Below are 23,476 nucleotides of genomic sequence, written 5' to 3' on the forward strand. Positions count from 1 at the left end.
AAGACCACATCTGAAATTAGTTATTTCTAGCCGTTCACCACCACGGCAGAGGCAAAGTGCAGATAATTCTGAATGGCACACATAAACACACTAAATGTTTGTCTATATTTAAATATAGATGTGTATAATCTTTAGCAAATATTCCAGCCCCAGCTTCATGCAGCAGATCAATCTCAACTTGGTGTTTAACTGGACAACAAGGGCAGATTCCTTGATGGTTAGTAACTGGCTAATTTATAGCAAGATTATCTGCATGACATCAGTATAAATTACAGTGCTTAGCTAAGTAGTTATATAAGACCTTTTTTTTTCCTACTTGATACTTTATTATTGATTCTTGAATTTCATCATGTAGCTCTTCTTTATTTGGCTTTATTATATAATGTGGTATTCCATATAAGTGAAATTTGGGGATAACTGAGAATTACATCAGTGCTTTATTCATTTCACACATATTTTTTGAATACTTGCCATGTGCAAGGCACTGTAGGTGAGGGACAGAGCAGCACTGGAACTTCAGACTAAAAGATGAACAGGAAAACAATGCTCTGTATGAAAATTTACCGAAGACAAATTCTTAGCCATGAAGCCTAGGCTCTTCACATAAGTGACTATAATCTGACAGTGCATGCCACTCCAGCAGCATCACCCCACCATGATTTTCCACTTTTACTTTGCCAAGGGCTAAGACACCAGATATGTAAATCCATTTAGGATTTTATATAAAGGTAGACTCAGTAGGTTCAAGGTCTGATCCTAGGAGATGCACAGCTTTCGTTCTTGTGAAGAAACCTTTTTTGGTTCCTAACAATGTATCAAATACTTCATGTGGCCCCCTGAATAAATGAAAGTTACTTTGGGTGAAGGTATCTGTATGTATTTATTTTTCACACATAAGCATGGCCAGTTGAGATTGTCATTTAAAACATACTATGCAATTCATGCAGAAGACCACATTCCATGCCCTGCTTTCCTTGATACTAGAGGGTAGAAAATTCTCCTAGTCTGATCATCAGTTTTTTCCACTAGAATGCTTAACTACATTGCAGAATTTAATCTCCCTAGCTTTATTACGTATCACTTTTGTTTTCATGGCTGTAATTTTTTTAAAGATTTTCTTAATTTTAAAATGGCCTATTTTAATTTCATGGAAAATTTCAATAGCCTCTCAAAAAAATAGTTTGTAAGTTATACCTTTCGTTCTCAGAAAGGAGCCATGAGGGGAAATTATCATTTCCTTTTGCTTTGCCCCTCTTCCCATTCCACCACTGAAAAATGAAGAGAAATTCATAATTGGAGCCTGGAATATTCCATCTGTTCTGAGGTCACTAAGTTCTGTTTCTCTCAAGGGTTCTAAATCATACTCCATTAGTCTGCTTCCAAATCTCAGCCCTGAGACTGGAGACCCCCAAAATGAGTAATGCCACTGAGAAAGTAATTGCAGGTAAATGATTCATTTTTTCCTGGTCTAATAAAACCATGAAGGCCAAATACTAAAATTCCTAAAACATTAAACCCAAGCTGAAGAACAACTAAAGGAACAATAGGCAATTTATAAAGGGACAAAAATTAGAGAAGTGTACTGATGCTTAAAGTTAAAGCTGAAAGGGACTTTAAAGATAATCCGGTAATTTAATTTTACAGACTAAATAAATTGAGCCGTAAAGCTAAAGTGGCACAATCAGAAATATTCATCTGTAAGGCAACGCTAGGTTTGTCCAAGATCCTCCCTGCTCTACCCACCAGCCCACTCCATGAATTTGGACATGTGTTTCTCAGAGTTTCTTCTTTTGTGAACACCAATCCCGTGAAGATGCCCTAACCTCTAAAAGGTTCAGTAGTAAGTTTGGGGCATATACCATACCGCCCCCTTGGAACCACCATGCACATTAGCGTTTTAAAGGCTCTAAAGTATTGCAGCAGGGCAAGCTCTTTAGCTTTGTTTAGTCCAGCATTTCCCAAACTCTTTGAGTCCTGGACCATTCTTCCTTATAGCACCTATGAACACTGCATTGTTCTGCAAACTCTTCAGGGGTTGGGGGAGATATTGCAGCACATCACAGGTAGGCGAAGTATTGATAGAATATGAGGTTTTGAACATTGCAGTAACTATGGATTTATTCAGAAAGGAGAAAGATGAAAATACAGGACTAGAACCTTATTTCTTAGTGTCATAAGGGAAACAGTGCTATTAGGGAAAAATATTTTGTGCTTCAACACTAATGCTAAAAGTGATTTTTTTAATACTCATTTGCTGCTAATAATGTTGCCAACATCAACTTTATTAAAGTCAGAATTCTTAGTTTAAGTGTGTTATACCTTCTGTTCGTTTTCCAGGACACTGTAATTTATGACCGACTAGCAGAGACTTCAAAATACAAAGAAATTACCCTAAAACACTTAGAGCAGTTTGCTACAGAAGGTGAGTGTAATATGGCAATAAAGCATGATTAAAACAAAATGAAATCATATACTACTAATATCTTACGGGATCATTCTTATTATTTTACTTAGAGATTCCTAAAGTAAGATAAAAATAAATGTTGATAATTTAGATTCTACTCTATGCTGTTCCCACCCATTATTTTTGTTTCACTCTCCTGTATTTATTAAAATTTTGAAAGACTTTGTCCCCACGTTTTAGGGGATGTAGGGCCTATAAATCTGTTTGCTTTTTAGAGTAGATACTGTTTACAGTTTTTTATTTTTCCAGCATTTCAGACTTTCTTCAAACACACAAATGGTAACAAAGGGCACCCACAAGTGACAGGCATGGTCCCTAAGGCCTGGCTCAAAGGCCATGCTGGAGGGTGTGAGGGACTTCTCAGCCCTACTCCCTCAGCAGCTCTCTCCCTTCCTACTCTACACCTCACGGGCACCTCTGAGATCAGTTAAAAGTGCACAGAGGGCTTCCCTGGTGGCAGAGTGGTTGAGAGTCCGCCTGCCAATGCAGGGGACACGGGTTCGCGCCCCGGTCCGGGAAGATCCCACATGCCACGGAGCGGCTGGACCCATGAGCCATGGCCACTGAGCCTGTGCGTCTGGAGCCTGTGCTCCGCAACGGGAGAGGCCACAACAGTGAGAGGCCCGCGTACCGCAAAAAAAAAAAAGTGCACAGAAACTAAGTTACTGTAGAGGAAGTTGGGCCCTGCCTCACTGCCAAGAAAGAGGAGCAGATTCCAAGGAAAAGATGGAAGCGGGCTACTGGGTCACCACTCAGGAGATGCCAGGCTGCTCCCTGGTCTGGCCTGTGTCACCCACAGCCTTGGACCTGGGCAGAGAAGGAAGCAAGGAGACACTCCCCACATGGCAGCCCTGGGCAGCTGGAGAGTGTGTGTCACTGGTCATGTGATTCCCCCAAGCCAATGGCCAGACCTCTCTCTGTTTACAGTTTCAATGCTTTATAGCTCAAGCAGTGCAGAAGGAAACAAGAGTCGAAGAACTGGGTATTCTAATCTAAGAAAGAGGAGAAGAAATAAATAAATCTCTGTAACTATTAAAATAGTTATTCAACTTAGTGTCAACTCAGAACTTTTTATTAAGCCCCTACCACCTGCCAGGCTCTGTGTGAGATCTGCGAATCCATGGCAAACATGCTTAGTTCTGTCTCTGTTCTACTGAAATGTAGTCTAGGGAGATGATCTAAATGAGATGAAAGGAAGTGAGAGTTGTTACGCATTAGGGTCAGTTCCTACAGGAATTTATAGAATCTTATCTCTAAACTTAACAAAAGTGGCCAGCACCATATCTGAATCTCCCATCCAAGTTTTCACTCTTGTCTGCTTCTGCTGGAACTGTTACCAGCGGCACCAAGCCTGACCTCTGATCCAATCCTTTTCCTCTTAATCCAAGCTACAGAAAGATAGGAATGATTTTAAAAGCACTAGGCTTTGAAAAGCAGGAACATGAAGAACCTTCTCCCATTTCTCCTCCAAAAGTGGAAGAGCATGAAGACCCACACGTCTGTAGAGTTCAGATTCCATGAGGCGCAACTTCAGAGGGGCTTGGCAGGTACAACCTACCCAGCACACAGCACAGGTTCCTTTTTTGAGGAGGGTTAGGGGAGCATCTTTCTCCTCTCTGGTTGTGATGTTAAAGATATTCCAGCTCCTAGACACATTCCAATTGGCTTGGCCTCCACCTCCACCCCTTTCTCTCTGGCCCTAGGTGAACAGCACTTGTGCACCATGGCTACCCCAGAGTAAGTTTCCAGCCAGGTTTCCGGAAGAGAAGAACATGTCCTAATATGGCCCAAAGATTTAAGTTCTACTCGAAGTGATCTGGCAGTGGACAACCCTACTCCTTTCTTGGAAGATGGAGTCCTCTGGCCACTTTATGTTCTATCTTCTTTGCTTCTTCTTTTTTTTTTTTTTTGGCTATGTTGGGTCTTCACTGCTATGCGTGGCCCTCTCTAGTTGTGGTGAACGGGGGCCACCCTTCACTGCAGTGAGCAGGCTTCTCATTGCGGTGGCTTCTCTTGTTGCAGAGCACAGGTTCTAGGCACGCGGGCTTCAGTAGTTGTGGCACACGGGCTCTAGAGCACAGGCTCAGTAGTTGTGGCGCACGGGCCCAGCTGCTCTGTGGCATGTGGGATTCTCCCAGACCAGGGCTCGAACCCGTGTCCCCTGCATTGTCAGGTGGATTTTCTTTTTTTAACATCTTTTATTGGAGTATAATTGCTTTACAATGCTGTGTTAGTTTCTGTTTTATAACAAAGTGAATCAGCTATACATATACATATATCCCCGTACCTCCTCCCTCTTGCATCTCCCTCCCACCCTCCCTATCCCACCCCTCTAGGTGGTCACAAAGCACCGAGCTGATCTCCCTGTGCTGTGCGGCTGCTTCCCACTAGCTATCTATTTTACATTTGGTATATATGTCCACGCCACTCTTTCACTTCGTCCCAGCTTACCCTTCCCCCTCCCCGTATCCTCAAGTCCATTCTCTTTATCTGTGTCTTTATTCCTGTCCTGCCCCTAGGTTCTTCAGAACCATTTTTTTTTTTTAGATTCCATATATATGCATTAGCATACAGTATTTGTTTTTCTCTTTCTGACTTCACTCTGTATGACAGACTCTAGGTCCATCCACCTCACTACAAATAACTCAATTTCGTTTCTTTTTATGGCTGAGTAATATTCCATTGTATATATGTGCCACATTTTCTTTATCCATTCATGTGTCGATGGACACTTAGGTTGCTTCCATGTCCTGGCTATTGTAAATAGAGCTGCAATGAACATTGTGGTACATGACTCTTTTTGATGGCAGGCAGATTCTTAACCACTGCGCCACCAGGGAAGCCCCTCTTCTTTGCTTCTTTTTCTGACATGGTCCCGGCCATATTTTATTTAACTTGAGATCACTAGCACCTAATTGTCTGAGAGCTAAATGACCTTGAGCGAGGACATTGTCTTCTTGGGAACCTAGTTAACTGCATTTATCATGGCTGGCAAATGCTTCTGCCTCTTCCTTGTTCCAGCGCATCAACTTTTTTCTGGCTGAGGGTAGCCTCCAAGTGAATTATAAAATTGACAGGCATTAAGCACTAGAAGTAGGTCACTTCAAACATCAGCTGTGGGGCTTCCCTGGTGGTGCAGTGGTTGAGAGTCCGCCTGCCGATGCAGGGGACACGGGTTCATGCCCCGGTCCGGGAAGATCCCACATGCCGCGGAGCACCTGGGCCCGTGGGCCATGGCCGCTGAGCCTGCGCGTCCGGGGCCTGTGCTCCGCAATGGGAGAGGCCACAACAGTGAGAGACCCACATACAGAAAAAAAAAAAAAAAAAACCTCAGCTGTGATTGTTTTCCCAGGTTGTTTCTGTTGGGTATTCCTTTTTTGTCACTGTCCCTCAGTTTTTTAGACTCTTTATACTACAGATTCACAGTGGTAAAAGAGCAGTAGTAAATACAACCATATATCCCAGTTAGAGGAAGGTGGCCCTCCCAGTAGACCCCATTGGGGTCCCTCTCTTCCTTACTTCCTAAGCGTCTGTGAAGCCACTGTGTTCAGCACTGGAGTTACAGGTATGAAGAACTCCGGGACCCTGCCCTTCAGGAGCTTCAAGCTAATGTAGGAGATCACAAGAAAAACAATATGAAACATTGTCATTCATACCACAGGAGTGTTGGGGATTTCTGCCTTTGGGGTCTAGGTGAGAGGAGGATGCTTCAAAGAGATGGTTTTAAGAACTGAGTCTTAAAATAGATGCAAGGCAGGCAGCGGAGGGGGATTGAGAGAGGGTGGAATGGAGAAAAAAATGACCAGTTTGTGCAAAGACCCTAGCATGGGAAGTGAATGGCAGAGAATGAGGTGGAAGGCAATTGATATGTGGTGACTGAGCCAGACTCTGAGGTTTGGACTTCATCCTGGGGAACTATTAAAAGACTTCAAGCAAAGGAATAACCTGATAAGATTCATTCAGATTTTAGAAAAGTTACTCGAGGCATGGAGGGTGGATTGAAAGAGCTGGGAAATTGGACACTAAGGTTCCATTGAACTTTTATCAGATTTCAACATATTGTTTGAACTGAATCAGTGTTATCGAAATGAGACTTCATTAAATAAAAATGGAAGTGTCAATCCAAATTTAAACCACTTCTTTCACCCCAGAATGAAACTTCATGCTGTTTGCAGGCACCCCTTACCCACACTCCAACCCCCCAGGAAAATTAACCTACTATTTGTCACTATAAATTTACCTTTTCTGGACTTTTCTTTTAATGAAATTCTACAATATGTGATCTTCTGTGTCTGGCTTCTTCCACTTAACATAATGGTTTTGGAGGTCATCTATGCTGCAGTATGCATCACTACTCCATTCCTTTTCATTGTTCAAGAGTATTCTGTTGTGTGGATACACCAGTTTTTGTTTATCTGTTCACCAGTTAATGGACATTTGGACTGTTTCCTTTTGGGGGCTGGTATGAATGATGCTGCTAATGAACATTTACCTACAAGTCTTTGTGTGGATGTATGATTTCATTTCTCTTAGGTAGATGGCTGGGAGTGAAATTGCTGGGTCATATATTTATGTTTAACATTTCTAGAAATTACCAAACTGCTTTGCAGAGTGGCTGCAGCATCATTCTACCTAACTGTAAATTTCCTGAGCACCAGATAAATATCACTGTGCTCTGGGGGAAAAAAAAAAAAAATGGAAGTGTCAGACTTCTGAACAAAATCTTATTTGATGTTGTGGTGGGGGGGGTGTATGCTCCCTTTTTTCAGGGTTAAGAACTTTGTGTTTTGCCGTGGCTGAGATTTCAGAGAGCGACTTTCAGGAGTGGCGAACGGTCTATCAGCGGGCGTCCACGTCCGTGCAGAACAGGCTGCTCAAACTGGAAGAGAGCTACGAGTTAATTGAAAAGGTACGTGGAACACTGTTTTGCCCGTAAGGAAAGTTTGGTTTCCAGAAAACTTGTCTTAATTCAAGGGGCCAATAAAATTAAAATCAAAATATCCTGACACACCGCTAAACTGTTGAATCAATCTCCTCCCGTCTAAGCACTGACAGCTCTTAAAGTTTTTGCTGAAAAGTCTCTGGAATTGCTTTATATAGATCTGAGCTCTTTTCACAATTTTGGATCAAATTTAGTCTCATCTAGCAATACCCTTGCCAAAGTCTTCCATTGCATCAGCATTGCTGAAGGTGTGCATGCCCCCTGCCCACACACAGACATGCACACAAGCTGCACACACAGGCATGTGTGTATATAGTTAATGAAGGCATATAGTGTGTAATACAAAGTAATATAATAAACATACAGCTTGTGTGACTCCATAGCCAATCATATAGAATGTATAAGTGAACAACCCAGTGCTTAATACCTGGCCTGTCATTGTTCACTTAGATACATCCATCATTTCTGCCACAACTATAAATATCCTCATTTTACTGACAAAGAAACCAAGGCTATTCAGCCAAAAAAGTGATGGATACACTATGATTGATGCTGCATAAATAGCAAGAAATCTTGCTTTCTGAATTAAAAATAGCAAGCATTTTTATGTTGTACTTACCGGGTGCCATGTGCTGTTTGTAGCACTTGAATCTATTAACCCAGTGGTCCCCAACCTTTTTGGCACCAGGGACCAGTTTCATGGAAGACAGTTTTTCCACAGCCCAGGGAGGGAGGATGGTTTCGGGATGATTCAAGCACATTACATTTATTGTACACTTTATTTCTTTTATTTTTACATTGTGATATATAATGAAGTAATTATACGACTCACCATAATCCTGACAGGAGGTGGAACTCAGGCAGTAATGTGATTGATGGGGAGTGGCTGTAAATACAGATGAAGCTTCGCTCGCTCTCCCGCCGCTCACCTCTTGCTGTGGGCCAGGTTCCTAACAGGCCACGAACCCATAGCGGTCCATGGCCCGGGGGTTGGGGACCCCTGTATTAAATTATTTAATCTTCATAGCATCCCTTTGAGGTAGGTAGTGTTAATTATCCCAACTGTACAGATGAAGAAACCAGGGTACCAGGGAGGTTAAGTAATTTTACAGAGATTACTCGGCTCGTAGAGGGTGAACCAGAATTCTCACTCTGGCTCCAGAGTTCATACTCTTAGCCACTCGAGTATCTTCATTCTAACTTCCTAATTACATAATTCCTTCAACTATACTCATGTTAATAAGGCATAGACTCAAGCTTGCTTCAAGTTGATCTTGCCTTCAGATGAGTGACGACTGACATGTTTTTTCTTCGTCTCTCTCAATGTACTTCCTGTCTTGGTTGGTAGCCAGCACCATGGATGTCTCCCTGGACCCTTCCCTCCTTCCTCTCCCCGCATGCCGCCCACTCTGTGTAATACCGGCAGTGGCATGTTACAGCTGGAGGTGGTTTTCTCTGGTATGCAGTTGCCACTTGTGAGTCTAGATACAGTTCGCCTGTCTTCTCAGTGGATTGAGATCACTTTAGAAACTAGTTTGTGTCTCATCCCTCCCTTATATTTGAACCTATTTTGTATCCTCCTTATTTCTCAGAAGACTTGTGATAGCATGTATGGAACCCTCCAACTCGATAAATCCCACCACTGCCACCAATTTTAGATGTGCAGACACAGCAGGAGACTTGTTATTAATTTATTGAATTTCTCTCTCCCTTTCTTTTCTAATATCCTTATATATGATTATGTCTTTGGAATATTAGTGAAATAAATTAATTTTTTATTTATGAGACCATGACTATAATCTCTTTCAATATCTCCAACCAAAGTCCCATATTGTCTTAAAGTACTAATGGTATTGATTCTTAATCTTTGGCTTTTCTTACTCTTTTGAGAAGTTAAAAAAAAACTGTTTGGAAATGATTCTTTTTCTCCTGTCTCCTTTCCTACACAGCCTGAATATAATGTAGCCTTTTCCCCTGTGGCAATGGTAGAATTAATATATAATAATTGACAATAAATATTTTAAGTGAATTCTAACCATTAAATTTTGTTTCTACTTGAAGTGCACCGTAGCAGATTCTGGAGTTCAATGTTTAATGTGCCTAACATTTTTACTGTGAATGTCCTAGAGTTTATAGATTCGATTTTATAGGTTTAACAGTTGTGTGTGTGTGTGTGTGTGTGTGTTTACTATCTGTCATTAAATTTTGACTTCGCTCTTTTAACTAAAACAGATGTTCAACCTTTCTTCCAGCAGATGGCGATCGCGAGTCACATTGAAATTTAAGTTGCCTGGGGAACTCCATTACATGTATTTATATATTTTTAGTTTACAGATACAGAAGCCTCCCTTATGACTGTCTCTTACCTAAAATAAATGAAAAAGAGAATTTATAGCTAATTCCTCTTTACTTCATGATAAGCCATGCTCTCTTTTATTGAAAAATCAGAAAGGTAAAGAGATTGGTTCCCATGGTCAGCCAGCTTGTTCCATATAAGGACTGATTTTCTATATCCCCTGAAACCATCGCTTCTTTCAGTAATTAACTTAAGTAACTTTCATTAAGAGGTTAATAGATGCCAGGTATCAGGGATGCACAACCAAATAAGGAACACTCAGTGTGGCCCTCTGAGTGTCATGGTCTGAACCAGTTCCTCCAGGAAATCCAGAAGAGTGACCCACAAACTTGGGCCATAGCAAGCTTTCAGAGAGGTGGTAACTTTTGAAATGAGCCTCAAAAGATTATTTTACCAGTTAAAGGAGAGCAGAGATCTTCTTAGAAGAAAAAGAATAGGCACAATGACACAGAGGGGTCCCTGCAACTAAAAGCTGCTTTTCTGAAAAATTATTTTCCCCCCTGATCGTTTGGGGACTGTGGGGTGATAGCAGGTCTCCCTTGGTCTGAGCTTCCATTCTTTGTTAAAATCAGCTGGGATTGGTATTCAGGAGGAGTTGTGGGGGACTGTTATCACACATCGTAGTGAGGTGGGTTTCAGCCTGTCAGCGCAGGTTCTGCTGGTGTGTCACTCTAACTTAAATTGAGCTGTCATAGTCCTAGGCTCATCCATTTTGGCTTCTTCCTTGGCTACTTTAAATGAGACTTGTTTATTGTAATCTATGTTTCATATGGTTGGGATCTATTTTTTATATAGACCATAATATTGGACTTGTAAGATAATGACTTTTAAACTGTGAGAGTGGTTTTCAAATCTCTCTTTTTTTCTAAGAGCAGAACCCATTTTCCAAACTAAATATTACCTGAATATATTTATATATTTTCAGTGTATATGTAATATACAGAAGCAGAGCTGCTCTGGTTAACAAGTGGAGAGGTGGGGAGAAGCCCCTAACTGTCTCTCCCTTCAGACCCTACCTTGCCCTCATCATGGTCCACGAGTGGCTTTTCAGGACTCTGGGGCTCCACGGAACACAGTTTGGAAACCAGATAATATTCCGTATGTGTGTGAAATTTTTAGGAAATGTGCGTCTCAAAATTTCTATAGATATTTTCCCTCACTTTTCAACAAAAGATCAGAACATCCTTGTGGTCATACACAAGATGTTTCTGACCATATTTGAATTAATGATGCAAAATGCCATTGACACATTAATGGTAGCATTACATTAAAGGCATTTAAAATGTGGAAGATTTGTAGAGCTTTTCCTGAAATCAAGAATGTATTTTTAATATGTTACAAAATAAGTGGAAATGTTATAATATTGTTAAGGTTGTACTTTTAAGCCCTGCTGTCTGTCTTACCCCTGCAGTGTTTGTTCAAACAAGTAATTCAGTTTTCAAAATTTAGTTAAAAGCCTTATTCCCTTGGGGGCTATAACTCCTAGCATAATTCCAAAAACATGTATACAAATAAGCCAAGAACATCCAAGAAGATAATGCCATGTGTCCCTTGGTGCAATGCTTTGTTACTTTTCTACCCAGCTCATCTGAGCACTAGAATGCCCCCCTTCACCTCCAGGGCACAGTAAAGGAGAGAGGATGTGAAAGGTTTGAAAAAGTTCTCTGGGTAGGGTTTTCCCTAGTGACAGTCATTTTTAGAGGATTTAGGACTTTTACATCCATCTATAAAATATCATCAACATCTCTGCTACACAGTTGTAGAGTTTGGTCTCCAACACTTGCATTCAGATGGTAGACTTTTCAGGATTAAAAAGAAATCATTTCTCTAATGCTATGAGTTGTTTCAGGATGTTCCTGAAACATCTTTTTTCTTTTACTAAATAAAGGTCAGGAAGGTGACATTTATTACTAGGAAACCCAAGACATTCAGGAACAAGAAGGCTCACATAGTTAAAATGCCTAAGAGATTATGAGAATCACATCAGATACTTGAGGTGTCTTGACCCAGTTTGAGGAGAATTGTAGCATCACTTGGGTTTTGTGGACAGAAAACACCTTTTCGTCTCTGTTCATCACCACTTGAAAGAATTTACAGTTGTCTCATTCTTTCAGACAACACACTTGACCTGTTTTACCTTCTTTAGACTATTTCTTTTTTTTTTTTTTTTTTTTTTTTGCGGTATGCGGGCCTCTCACTGCCGCGACCTCTCCCGCTGCGGAGCACAGGCTCCGGACGCGCAGGCTGAGCGGCCATGGCTCACGGGCCCACCCGCTCCGCAGCACGTGGGATCCTCCCAGACCGGGGCACGAACCCACGTCCCCTGCATCGGCAGGCGGACTCTCAACCACTGCACCAACAGGGAAGCGCCTAGCCTATTTCTTTTGAAAGACAATGTATTTGGACTTGTAATTTAGATTATGAAACCACTTATAATGTTGGTCTATGTTTTTAAATATTAGATTATTTTTTAAATTAAGAATTTATTTGGTCGGGAAAAAACTGCAAATAAATAACGGAATAATTATCAAGTCTTATACTTCCTTAGCAGTGGTTTCTCGAATTTCTCACCTTCCTCTTTGATCTGCTACTTTATATTTATTTCTAAGACACAAAATTTATTTGCCTCATACTCATAGTATGCTGCTGGATTCCTTTGAAAATTAGTGGTCTTACTTATTGGGGAATATTTTATAATTAAACCATTGGTTGAAATATGAAGGTATTCCTTCATGGTAAATAGAGTTTTTGAAAAATTTTTATATTTATTTGCTTCAATAGGGAAATGCAATTGCATAAATTACCTTCTAATCACTTCCGATGTTTGGGAAAGCAAATTATTTATCTTGAGCATTACAGAAAACAGTGAGATATAATACTTGTCTAGTATTTCCCTGGTGATAAAATTGTTCTTGTCTTCTTCTTTTATTATGAGGCATAAATTACAAAATATGCTTTTTGAAAAATCAAAACTTACCCCATACTTTTATCTGTTAACGTTTTTTAGATTAATTATGGGTCAGAGAGGATCATTTTTAAGCTTAAGAGTAATCAAAAAGCTACACTTGGGCTTCCCTGGTGGCGCAGTGGTTGAGAGTCCGCCTGCCGATGCAGGGGACACGGGTTCGTGCCCCGATCCCGGAGGATCCCACATGCCGCGGAGCGGCTGGGCCCGCGAGCCATGGCCGCGGAGCCTGTGTGTCCGGAGCCTGTGCTCCGCAGCGGGAGAGGCCACAGCAGTGAGAGGCCCGCGTACAGCAAAAAAAAAAAAAAAAAAAAAAAAAAAAAAAAAAAAAGCTACACTTTTGGCAGCATTTAGCACCCCTTTGAATCAGATAGCTGTGTTGTGTCTTATATGCACAAATTTTATAATTCACAGTTAATATATATCTTCCACTAGATTGAAGCTTCATGAGAGCAGGGATCGTTTTTATCGAATTCATCTCTGTGTCTCCAAGAACTGCCTGTCTGAATAAGTATTTTATGAATAAATGAATGAGTCAATTAAATAATTAATTCAAAGGCTAAATTTACTTAGTAACTGCTTGCTTAACGAAAGCCTGCCTTCTGTTACCCACATAGTTCATGCTTTCTGCACACTGAGGATGTTGGTTTCAAATGCGTTGTCACTAGGATTGCTTTAGGGATGTGTTAGAAAAGGTAGCTAAGGATTTTTTTTTTTTTTTTTTTTTTTCTTTTTGCGGTATGTGGGCCTCTCACTGTTGTGGCCTCTCCCGTTGCGGAGCACAGGCTCCGGATGCGCAGGCCCAGCGGCCATGGCTCACGGGCCCAGCCGCTCTGCGGCATATGGGATCCTCCCAGACCGGGGCACGAACCCGTATCCCCTGCATCGGCAGGCGGACTCTTAACCACTTGCGCCACCAGGGAGGCCCGGTAGCTAAGGATTTTAAAGGATGCATTCGTTAGAAATTTAGACTCAGTCATTTTTTTAAAAACCTTTCTTCCGGGCTTCCCTGGTGGCACAGTGGTTGAGAATCTGCCTGCCAACGCAGGGGACACGGGTTCGAGCCCTGGTTTGGGAAGATCCCACATGCCGCGGAGCGACTAGCACCGTGAGCCACAGTTACTGAGCCTGCGCGTCTGGAGCCTATGCTCCGCAACAACAGAGGCCGCGATAGTGAGAGGCCCGCGCACCGCGATGAGGAGTGGCCCCCCACTTGCCGCAACTAGAGAAAGCCCTCGCACAGAAACAAAGACCCAACACAGCCATAAGTAAATAAATAAATAAAATTTAAAAAAAAAAAAAAAAACCTTTCTTCCTAGTTATTTAACATATAATGTGGGACACACTTGGTCGCAAAGATTCAACAACAAATGCCTCAGCACTTGTCAGGCTCTGTTGTGGGCTCTGGGGGCACAGGAGGGGGAAAGGATGGAAAAATCCCTGTCTTCATTTCAGTGCAGGGAGATAGGCAGTAAACTTGAACACTGGAAAATGTCATTGCAGACAAGGCTTAACACCCTGGGCTCCGCGATAGGCACCGAGATAGGACAGTGAGGTAGTTAGTGATCTTTTTTTTATATTATCTCCTTGGTTCCTCCCCAAAATATGGTTGACATTTCTGGGATTTTTTAGAAGACTGCCTTGATGTGGCATAATACAGATTGACCACTACACTCGGGGTAACTAACAGCAGTCCAGCACCCTTCCCAACATATGTTGGGGAGTGGTGTAGAGGATTCGTAGAGAAATAGAAAACTTAATGAAAAACAGAACTTTTCCTGAACATTTATGACTGCCAAATTCACAGTAATTTCTGTATTCGAACTGAATACTTTTTCAGATAAAACTACCCATTTCTATTCTTAGTAGCTGCCAATATCACTTTCATTTGTACTAAAAACTGAACCATACTAGATGAAAATTTACATGATGTACTGGTGATTTTGTGGTTTCAAATTCCAGTAGTTTCCTGTTTTACTCTTTGCTTAAGAACATTTGCAGTCTGTCAGCTTATCTACTAAGAAGACCTGCCAGTTTTTGAGCCTTTACTAAGCTTCAAGTCCTCCGCTCCTTAACTTGATTAGTTAGTTCCAAGGGCCTCTAACGTGGGGTACACAAAATGAACCATTGGGGTAAGCAAGAAAATGTTATAACTTCTGTTTCTATTTATGTTTTACTCATCTTTTTTTTTTTTACAATTTGTTGTTGCATTTTGCAATGTATATAATTTATTAACATTAACAAAGCAAATCGGTTATACAAAAGATATAGACATACCTAGTCTTAGGTAAGTACTCAACATCTTTTCCTACCTGTACTTAAAAAAAAAAAAAGGTTAAGATAAACAATCTATTTTCATCCTCAAAACAACTCTAGTTCAGCCATATTATTAGCTTTATCTTGCTGATATAGAAATTCTTAAGTTATTTGCTGAAGGATGCATATCCAGTAGTTGGCAGAGCAGGGATTCAAATCCCAGTTCTGTCTTAATTCCAAACCTCATGTTCCTAATCTGTATGTTATTCTGCCAGCATGATTTAAAAGAAAGCAAGAATGTATGTAAAATGTTGGTGACTTGAAAAGTAAAATGTAACCACGTGTGTAGTTGAGTCATCATGAGATAAGCCCTTGGGATTGGGAGGCATGGTATTCAGGACCTGTCTGTGTAGGAAATGAGGCAGGCTGTGTGCACCCTGTGTAATGTAATGTACTCTATCCTCCTTAAAAATGAAGGTGGGGTCTTCCCTGGTGGCGCAGTGGCTGGGAGTCCACCTGCTGATGCAGGGGACGCGGGGTCGTGCCCCGGTCTGGGAAGATCCCGCATGCCGCAGAGCGGCTGGGCCCGTGAGCCATGGCCGCTGAGCCTGCACATCCGAAGCCTGTGCTCCGCAACGGGAGAGGCCACAGCAGTGAGAGGCCCCCGTACCGCAAAAAAAAAAAAAAAAAAATGAAGGTGGGAATATGTTTTTCATGATTTTCCCTCAACTCATCTTTAGAGTCTTCTTAGTGAAAGTACTTAATGTTCCCTTAGACCTCTAATCTCACGCTTCTCCTTTCTGGCTGATCGATCCCTAATTATGAACGCTTTGAGGTAGACTTTCCACACTGGGTTTTGCTGTCTTCTCACTCAGATAAGATGGATGTGTTGTTTTTGCAGGCTACACCCAATCGCCTCAAATCCTGATTCTTTTCAGCTGGGTGTGTGAATTCTGACCTTATTTGGCAAGCCCTTGGCTCTGTGACAATTCAAATATGATTTCTGTGGTTCAAAAAGCACCAAGTTAAAACCTCCTTCTTGGCCTTGGTTGCCTGATTTCTCCAGAAGCAGGCTAATGAGCCATGCCAATGATTTAACGCTGTTAGTCTTAGTGTACTCTAGCTCAGCTTAAACTGAAAGGACAGAGGTATGAGAGTCTCTTCTGTTAAACAAAACCCCTTTGTTGTGTGCAAAGAGATGTTGAGAAGAGAAGCACAAGAGTGAATGATGCCCAGTGGAATGCAGACCAGAGAGAAGCTAGTGATCTTTGAGAGCCAGCGTTGTAGAATGGTTCTGAGAATCCCATGGCCACCAGGGCCTCTGTATTCCAGAGCTACTATACCTTAAAGCTAAAGAGTATGATGACTGCCACAGTCTTCCAACTGGTCTGGCAACCTCCATTCTTCCCCATCCATCCCCAGTTGGCCACCGGTGAACTCTCTGAGTGTAAACCTGATCCTGTCCCTCCCCTTCTACAATTCTTCCCCAGATGCCCTTTGCCTTTGGAATCCCAAACATAAAAAATAGCCCCTTTGATTTCCATTCCCTGCCAGTTTTTCCAGGCTTATCGTTTTCCTAACTTACTACTCAGAGTTTGAGATGACTGATCCAATTTCATCCTCAGAACAACCCTATTAAATTAGCATTATTTAAATCACCACACACCTCGCTTCATTTATCGATTCCATATTGACTAAATGGCAGCTTCTCAAACACAACGTGCATTTGCATACGTCTGTCTTTGCAACATGTGATTTCTTCTGTTTGAGATTTCTTCCCGCATCCCTCCCCACCTCTCCCAAGTGCTTGGCTAATTCTTAATTCTTCGTTTAGGATTTTAGGTCAAATGTTAACTCGTGTTGGATGGTTTTTTTGAGCCACCCAAACTAAGAAAATACTTATTTCCTGTTTTTATCTTTTGTACTCACAGAAAATTTTGTGTTTACTTCTAAGAGAGTATATAGCATATAGTAATGTGATTATTTAGGGAGAGTACTGTTTTTCTCTGGTGGTAATCATATATTACAGTTGAGAGGCTCTGTCTATAGTTTGGGATTGCAAGGAGAAGAGAGAGAACTGGGACCAGAGGACCTAAGGCCAGGCTAAGAAAGAAGGGTCAGAGCTGACCCAGGAAGTATCAAAAGCAATCAGTCAGGATGGAGGCTGGTGCAGAGATGCACTGCTCCCCAGTATTATGCATCAAGGGTCTGCAAACTCCAGCACAAGAACCACATTCACCCACTGCCTATTTTTGTAAATAAAGTTTTATTGGAACACAGCTCCAGCCATTTGTTTACAAATTGTCTTTGGCCATTTTCACACTACAGTGACAGCATTGAGTCGTTGCAGCACAGAATGTACGGCTCTCAAACCCTAAAATATTTACCATCTGTCTCTTTACAGAAAAAGTTTGTCAACCTTGCTGGAGACAAGCAATTAGGTCCTCAAACCAGCAGCATTGTCACCAATGCACATTTCCAGGCCTCATCTCAGACCTACTCAGTGAGAAATTCTGTGGGTAGGGCCCACTGATCTGTGTGTAATAAGCCCCTCAGGTAAATCTGAAGACCGCTGCTCTCCATTTCTGCTCCTGTGGCTAATTACTTGGGGCTTGATGACAGCCAGGCAGCAGGGTCTAGGAGAAACAGATACCAATGCAAGGCAAGGGGGTACAGTCAGAAAACAAGGAAGGGAGGATCCAAAGACTGGATTCTGAAGTACAAATTCGAGGAAGGAAGGGACTATGGTTGTGTCCCACCATCTTGCCCAGAACTACCTGCTCAGTGTGTGTGTGAGGGAATGAATGCAGGCACACGTGTGTGTGTGGAAGGAAACCAGTCCCAAAATGTGAGTCTGGGGCCTGCAGGTGGAAAAAGGAAACAGGTACCCCTGGCAGGAACACCTCAGGACTGAGGCTGAAACCCATTCACAGAAACAAAGTATTACCAAAAACTGAACAACAGAGACAAATGTTTAAAAACCTGATGATTTACATAAAATTCTAACTTTCATTTAATCTCAGTTTTACTTTCCATTTGCTGCCTTGGGGTGTGTATTGATTCTTGGTGTCTAGTTTCTACCATCCTAGCTCAGCTGTACCCCAGTTTGACCTGACATAATTTATTCAACCTCCCCGAAGCTATTAACTGAATGAATCAGTGTAAAGCACGTAGCAGTATCTGGTATTTCTGTGCTAAGGAAATGTTTCTTCATCTGCCTAGTCACAATCTTATTTTATGTTGTAACAAAGGTTCCCAAATGTTACTACTATTTATTCATATTTACTCCAGCGATAAAACTTTATTTACCAGTATTATTCCTTTTATTTGTCTTCAAAGAAACTTCTGCCCGATAGTCCATGTTATCATCTGAAGCCCAAGTTGATATGAGTTTGATAACTATGCTTTTCCTCATTTAGGAACATATCATAAACTTTAAAAAAATACGAAATAATCTAAGCCCTGACACAATATTTGCTTATATGGAAATAGGTCATTTTAAGGCTCCGTTATTTCCCAATACATGTAATATAAATGTATTGGGGAAAAAACAATTTCCAAATCTGTTATAATACATTTTACCATAGTTTTTAAATACTCTACATGACATTTGTATCTTCACTAGGGTAGAAATTTTAAACTTATATCCCTTTTTAAAAGCATTACATTATGAACATCTAAAAGAAAATAAGATTATTGATGACTTTTCTAGGTAAATAAATATTATTTCATGATTTTTCATTGATAACTAAATCTATATTATATCAAAGAGGCATCAACTGAAACTTTTATAACTTTTGGCACAGTGACATTTTGAAAGTAAAATTAGCCTTTGGAGGGTTTTTTTTTTTAATTCCATAAATGCCATGGGAATTTTATCACATTTCAACACTTGCTGAATATGTAATTCCCATTGTGACCATTAGTGGCCATCTGTGTAAGGTAATACATGTTTGGGATGAAATTGATTATGGCCTAAACGCTCTTGTGTTATGATCAGGAAAAGCACACAAAGTTCAAATCTTTTTTCCTAATGATCATTGTAGCTAAAGATATTCATTTCCAGAGGTTGAATAGCCTATCACTCAAGATCTAATCTCACAATAAATGACACCAAGGCCAAAGGAAAGGAGCCTGCAGAGCCTTCCACTAAACTTAGTAAGTGCTGTACCTGAGGATAAAGGGAAAATTAACAGGCTTTCAAATGTCATTTTTCTTTCGTAGGCATCAAAGTAGACCCACTGCAATTTTGCTAAATATTCAGAAATGTTTCATTAGAAATTCCTGTTATCATAGCCACCAATACACTCCAAGTTAACCTACTTGTAACATTTCTCAGCATATTCATTGCTGGCCCTACATTTTTGGTACTTTATATTATCTTTGCCTGGTTTGGAAAATGTTTCCTTTTTACCTGGGCAAAACCAGCTGCTTTCCTTCTTTCAAATATGCTTTGATCTCCCCCATGCAGTCATTTTATTTTTATTAGGTTTGTGCAGAGTAGTGTATACCCATGTACTTCCTGAGCTCATATATCCCCTTAAAGTAGAACTAGAAAATAGGCAAATAAACTTGTTTATATATTTCTAATTAATGTATTCACATCTTGGCTCTCACATTATCTAGTTACCCCAGGGTTTTGTGAAACATACTACAAAAAAAATACTTTTTTGGTTTAAAATTTTTGAGAGCTTATATTACTGAACTATCTTCATGATCTTAAAATCTTATCATGCTTTCCGTGGAATATCTAACATTTGAACACAACTATATCCTGATCGTCCCTGGCATGTGGGCCAGAATGATTTAGCTACTGATTTCCTAAAAGTAGCTGAAAGAACTGATGGAATCATTGTCTCAATGTTGAAATACAGTAGTTGTGATGCTGGCATAGTTGATGCTGAACTGGTCTTCCTTTTCATTCTTGAACGTCTTGATGATGATTATTCATCAGGTTTTGATAGATTTCAAATCTGCTTCCCATTAAAGATAATAAAATAATGCTATCTTTTTAAAGAAGGAAATTTGCCTTCCTGTCTTATATATTATATACTAGGAAGTCATGCATCAAGTGAATCTAATAGCTACATAAGTTATTTGGAATATATTGAAGAGAAAATAGTCTAGATTGCAACAATACTTTGGAACATTTGGATTGGGGGGTTTTTTGTTTTTGTTTTTTGTTTGTTTTGTCATTCACTCACTCTGCAAATATACCAGATGCTGACTGTCAGTGTTCTGGAGATACAGTATAAAGGTGAACAGAACCTGGTCCCTACTTTTCCTTTTTCAACTTAAAATTGCACTTTTTATAGGTAGCCAGGGCCCAAAGACTCCCCAGAGCTCTTCTTCAGCATCTCCTCGGAATCCGATGTGGTATGTCTGGGCTCACAGGGTCTTCTTTGAGTCAGCCCTTAGTGCTCAGGCCAGCATTCTTATGAGGAATATGCCCAAGTTAAGGGCCCTTCACTCCCTCATGCCAAATAGGGACATCAGCCTACAACCAGAGGAGGAGCTGCATTTGTTCCTCTACCTAATATTACTTAAGTAGAAAAGAACTTAAAGAAGTCAACACTAGCCCCTCACAGACTGATGCCTACTTAATTTACTTCAGCCAACATTTATGGGGCAGAGACTGGGAGTTGACCACTGTCTTGTGCACCATCCTAGACACAAAGGGACAAGAACGCGATGGGCAATACAGAGGATCTTGGTTCAAGCCCTGCCCTTCCGTAATCTATCAAGTTATGTCACTGTGACAAATCATTGCCCCCCTCTGGGCTCCTGTCTCCTCATTTGTGAAGAAACAAGGAGCTTGGAGGCATGATCCCTAATTTTGAACAAAACTACCAGAGTCATACGTTTAAACAGGTAATCTTAATATGATAAATTAAGTATGTAAAGATGAGCAAAGTTCTATCAGAGCACAGCAGAGGGGAAAACTTGTTTTAAGAAGTAAAGGAAAACTTCTTTTGGACTTCCAGGATGAGCCACGTTTCACCAGGCAGGGCCGTGGTGGATGTGTGTGTGTCTGTACACATTACCTACGCACGTAAACACATGCATGCATGTATATGCTAATACTGATGCATGGGCTCACCTATCTATATTTAAGCCCTGTGGCAGAGACTGTAGGCCAGCTAATTTAACACCTATTCCTACTGCCCTTCTGCCTTGCCCCTCCACTGAGGCTGGAAAAGCTAAATACTAACAGTTCAGGATGGCCATGCAGCACCATTGGGCCAGCTGCTGTATTTGGAAGTACGCCGAGGACTTTTAGAAACCCTTTTGCTTTACAAATAAGAGGTGGATTCAGTTGGTTTTACCACCTTTTTCTTGTCTTCAGTGTGGCTGTTATAATTATAGCTACAACAGCCACCTTGAGACATTGAGAGATCTGGAGAATGCGTGAAAATGTGGTCAAGCCAACGATCTTATACCCACAGCTACCCACTTCAGTACTAATGATGTTAGAAATAGGAGCCTTTAAGCCACTTTCAGTCAGATATTTTTCTATTATTTATAGCCAAAAACATTCCTAAGCAATATACTCATCAACTACACACACTCACTCTTATGTGTTTGTATATATATTTAACTTTATTTTCCATGCCTACAGAGACTTGGGGCTATTTTTAGACTTGAATTGTGATGAAAAGTAAATAGGAATTAATGTTAAAGGAAAAAATAGAAAGTGGAATGCTTTCTTTGTTATTATCAACCCAGACACTATCCTTTGCAGTAATCTCCCTTATATCTAGTCTGTCCTTGTCTGATATTGTAAATAAAAAAATGAAGTCAAGAAGGGAGAAAATAGTTGAGAAGAAAGATAAATGCTGAAGTAGTTCATTCTGGAGGTTAGGTTATGGGGAAAATGGGTAAGACTGAGAATCGGTTGTGGCTTGGAGCACACTGTTGGGAAGGGTACCCAACTAGTGACAACGCCTGGTCACATGATGGAAAGAAAGATTTAAATCTTGGTCTATCATTGCCCATTCCTATGTATTTAGGACCGAGAACACCATTATCTGTTTCCATTTGGCAGGCCAGGTTTCCCTAACAGCCAGGAGATTGTTCTCACTTTTCCCTCCATTTAGGAAGATGAGAGAAGAAACCATTCTTTTTCTTTGTCAGAGATGAGAACAGCTTTCCACAGAGTGTTTTGGTTGTGTTCAGTCTTGTATGAAAGATACCATCTTTAACGGTCTCTGACCTTCCACTATGCAAACATGGAACCATGTGAAAAACACTCAGCCCTGTTCTTTCTTTCAGAGACTAATGCTATCACTTTGTTTATTGCTCCTTTCTTCATCCTTTCTCATTGTATTTTGTGTCTACATTTCCTGACACTGCATCAAATTACAATTTAATAGTGTTAGCCTGTAACCTTACTCTTTTTCAAACAGATTAGTTAGATTACTTCTTCACTGTGGTGATCTTCCATAGTTTTTGTTTTTATTTTTTCTTAATAGCTGCCTGCTCCTTTTTAACTGTTTTTGATTCCCCCCTTCTACATTTGTGTGTGTGTTTTTAGAATCAGTTCCTTACCTTAGGGAGGAGTAAGGTAGGACAGGTAGCTTCAGGGAGCCTAAGTCTCCTGCCAAAAGTACTGGATGAAAGTTAGGGATCCTTGAGAGAGAAAACTCAATGGGGTATTTGGAATTTACAACAAATTCATGAATTATCATTTAGTCTCTGATTTTAAAACATATACACTTCGATTTTTCATTCTTAAAGAATCTAAACTTTTTTTTTTTAATCTTAAAAAATGTTGCCACTCTCTTTCTCCAGAATCTTCAGCTACTTGGAGCCACAGCCATCGAGGATAAATTACAAGATCAAGTGCCTGAAACCATAGAAACTCTAATGAAAGCAGACATCAAAATCTGGATCCTTACAGGAGACAAGCAGGAAACTGCCATTAACATTGGTAATTCACCTAATTTAAACTTTAAGTCATGATGCTTTTTAACATGTTTTGATATATTTTAGAAGATAGATTTGAGATATTTCAAGATTTGAAATATTTGGTGTTTTCAGATTTCCATATTTGTTAATATCATTGGGCTTGTCTATTTACTTATGGCCTCAGTGCCCCTTTATATTTGCAGTGATTGTATGTACGGCCAAACTTCAGCTCTTGCAACAATGTAATGCCCTCTCTCAACTTTGTATCCCTGCCTAGCCCCACCTCCCATCCATAATTGACACATGTAGGTAATCATTCTGCAGCTGTCTGCCAAAGTCTGGAGGTGGGGATTATGGCAGGCTTGTATACCGACACTTGTTTCTGTGACCAAAGGTTATTTCTGAGATAGGAAGTAAGGTTCTTGCTAGTTTTCACTCATCCTACAGTTAATTCCAATTTTGCAGAAGGAGGTTGTATTAGGCAGCTCAGGCTGCCATAACAGAATACCACAGGTTAGATGACTTAAGCAACAGAAGTTTATCTTCTCACAGTCATGGAGGCTGGAAGTCCAAATCAAAATGTCA

At 40.6% G+C, this 23,476-nt stretch overlaps 1 protein-coding gene across 3 annotated transcripts in view; it reads left to right on the forward strand.

Annotated features, from left to right (window-relative positions):
- ATP8A1 (ATPase phospholipid transporting 8A1) overlaps window positions 1-23,476 on the forward strand; it is a 238,334-nt gene that overhangs the window by 115,661 nt on the left and 99,197 nt on the right. For all 3 annotated transcript variants that reach the window (XM_060110533.1, XM_060110538.1, XM_060110544.1), the window contains 3 exons: window positions 2,338-2,422; window positions 7,234-7,373; window positions 22,775-22,913. In XM_060110533.1, coding sequence (XP_059966516.1) covers window positions 2,338-2,422; window positions 7,234-7,373; window positions 22,775-22,913 — 364 coding nt within the window. The remainder of the gene's footprint in view (window positions 1-2,337; window positions 2,423-7,233; window positions 7,374-22,774; window positions 22,914-23,476) is intronic.

The sequence above is a fragment of the Mesoplodon densirostris genome, chromosome 1 (genome assembly GCF_025265405.1).
Source record: "Mesoplodon densirostris isolate mMesDen1 chromosome 1, mMesDen1 primary haplotype, whole genome shotgun sequence".
Lineage (NCBI taxonomy): Eukaryota > Metazoa > Chordata > Mammalia > Artiodactyla > Ziphiidae > Mesoplodon > Mesoplodon densirostris.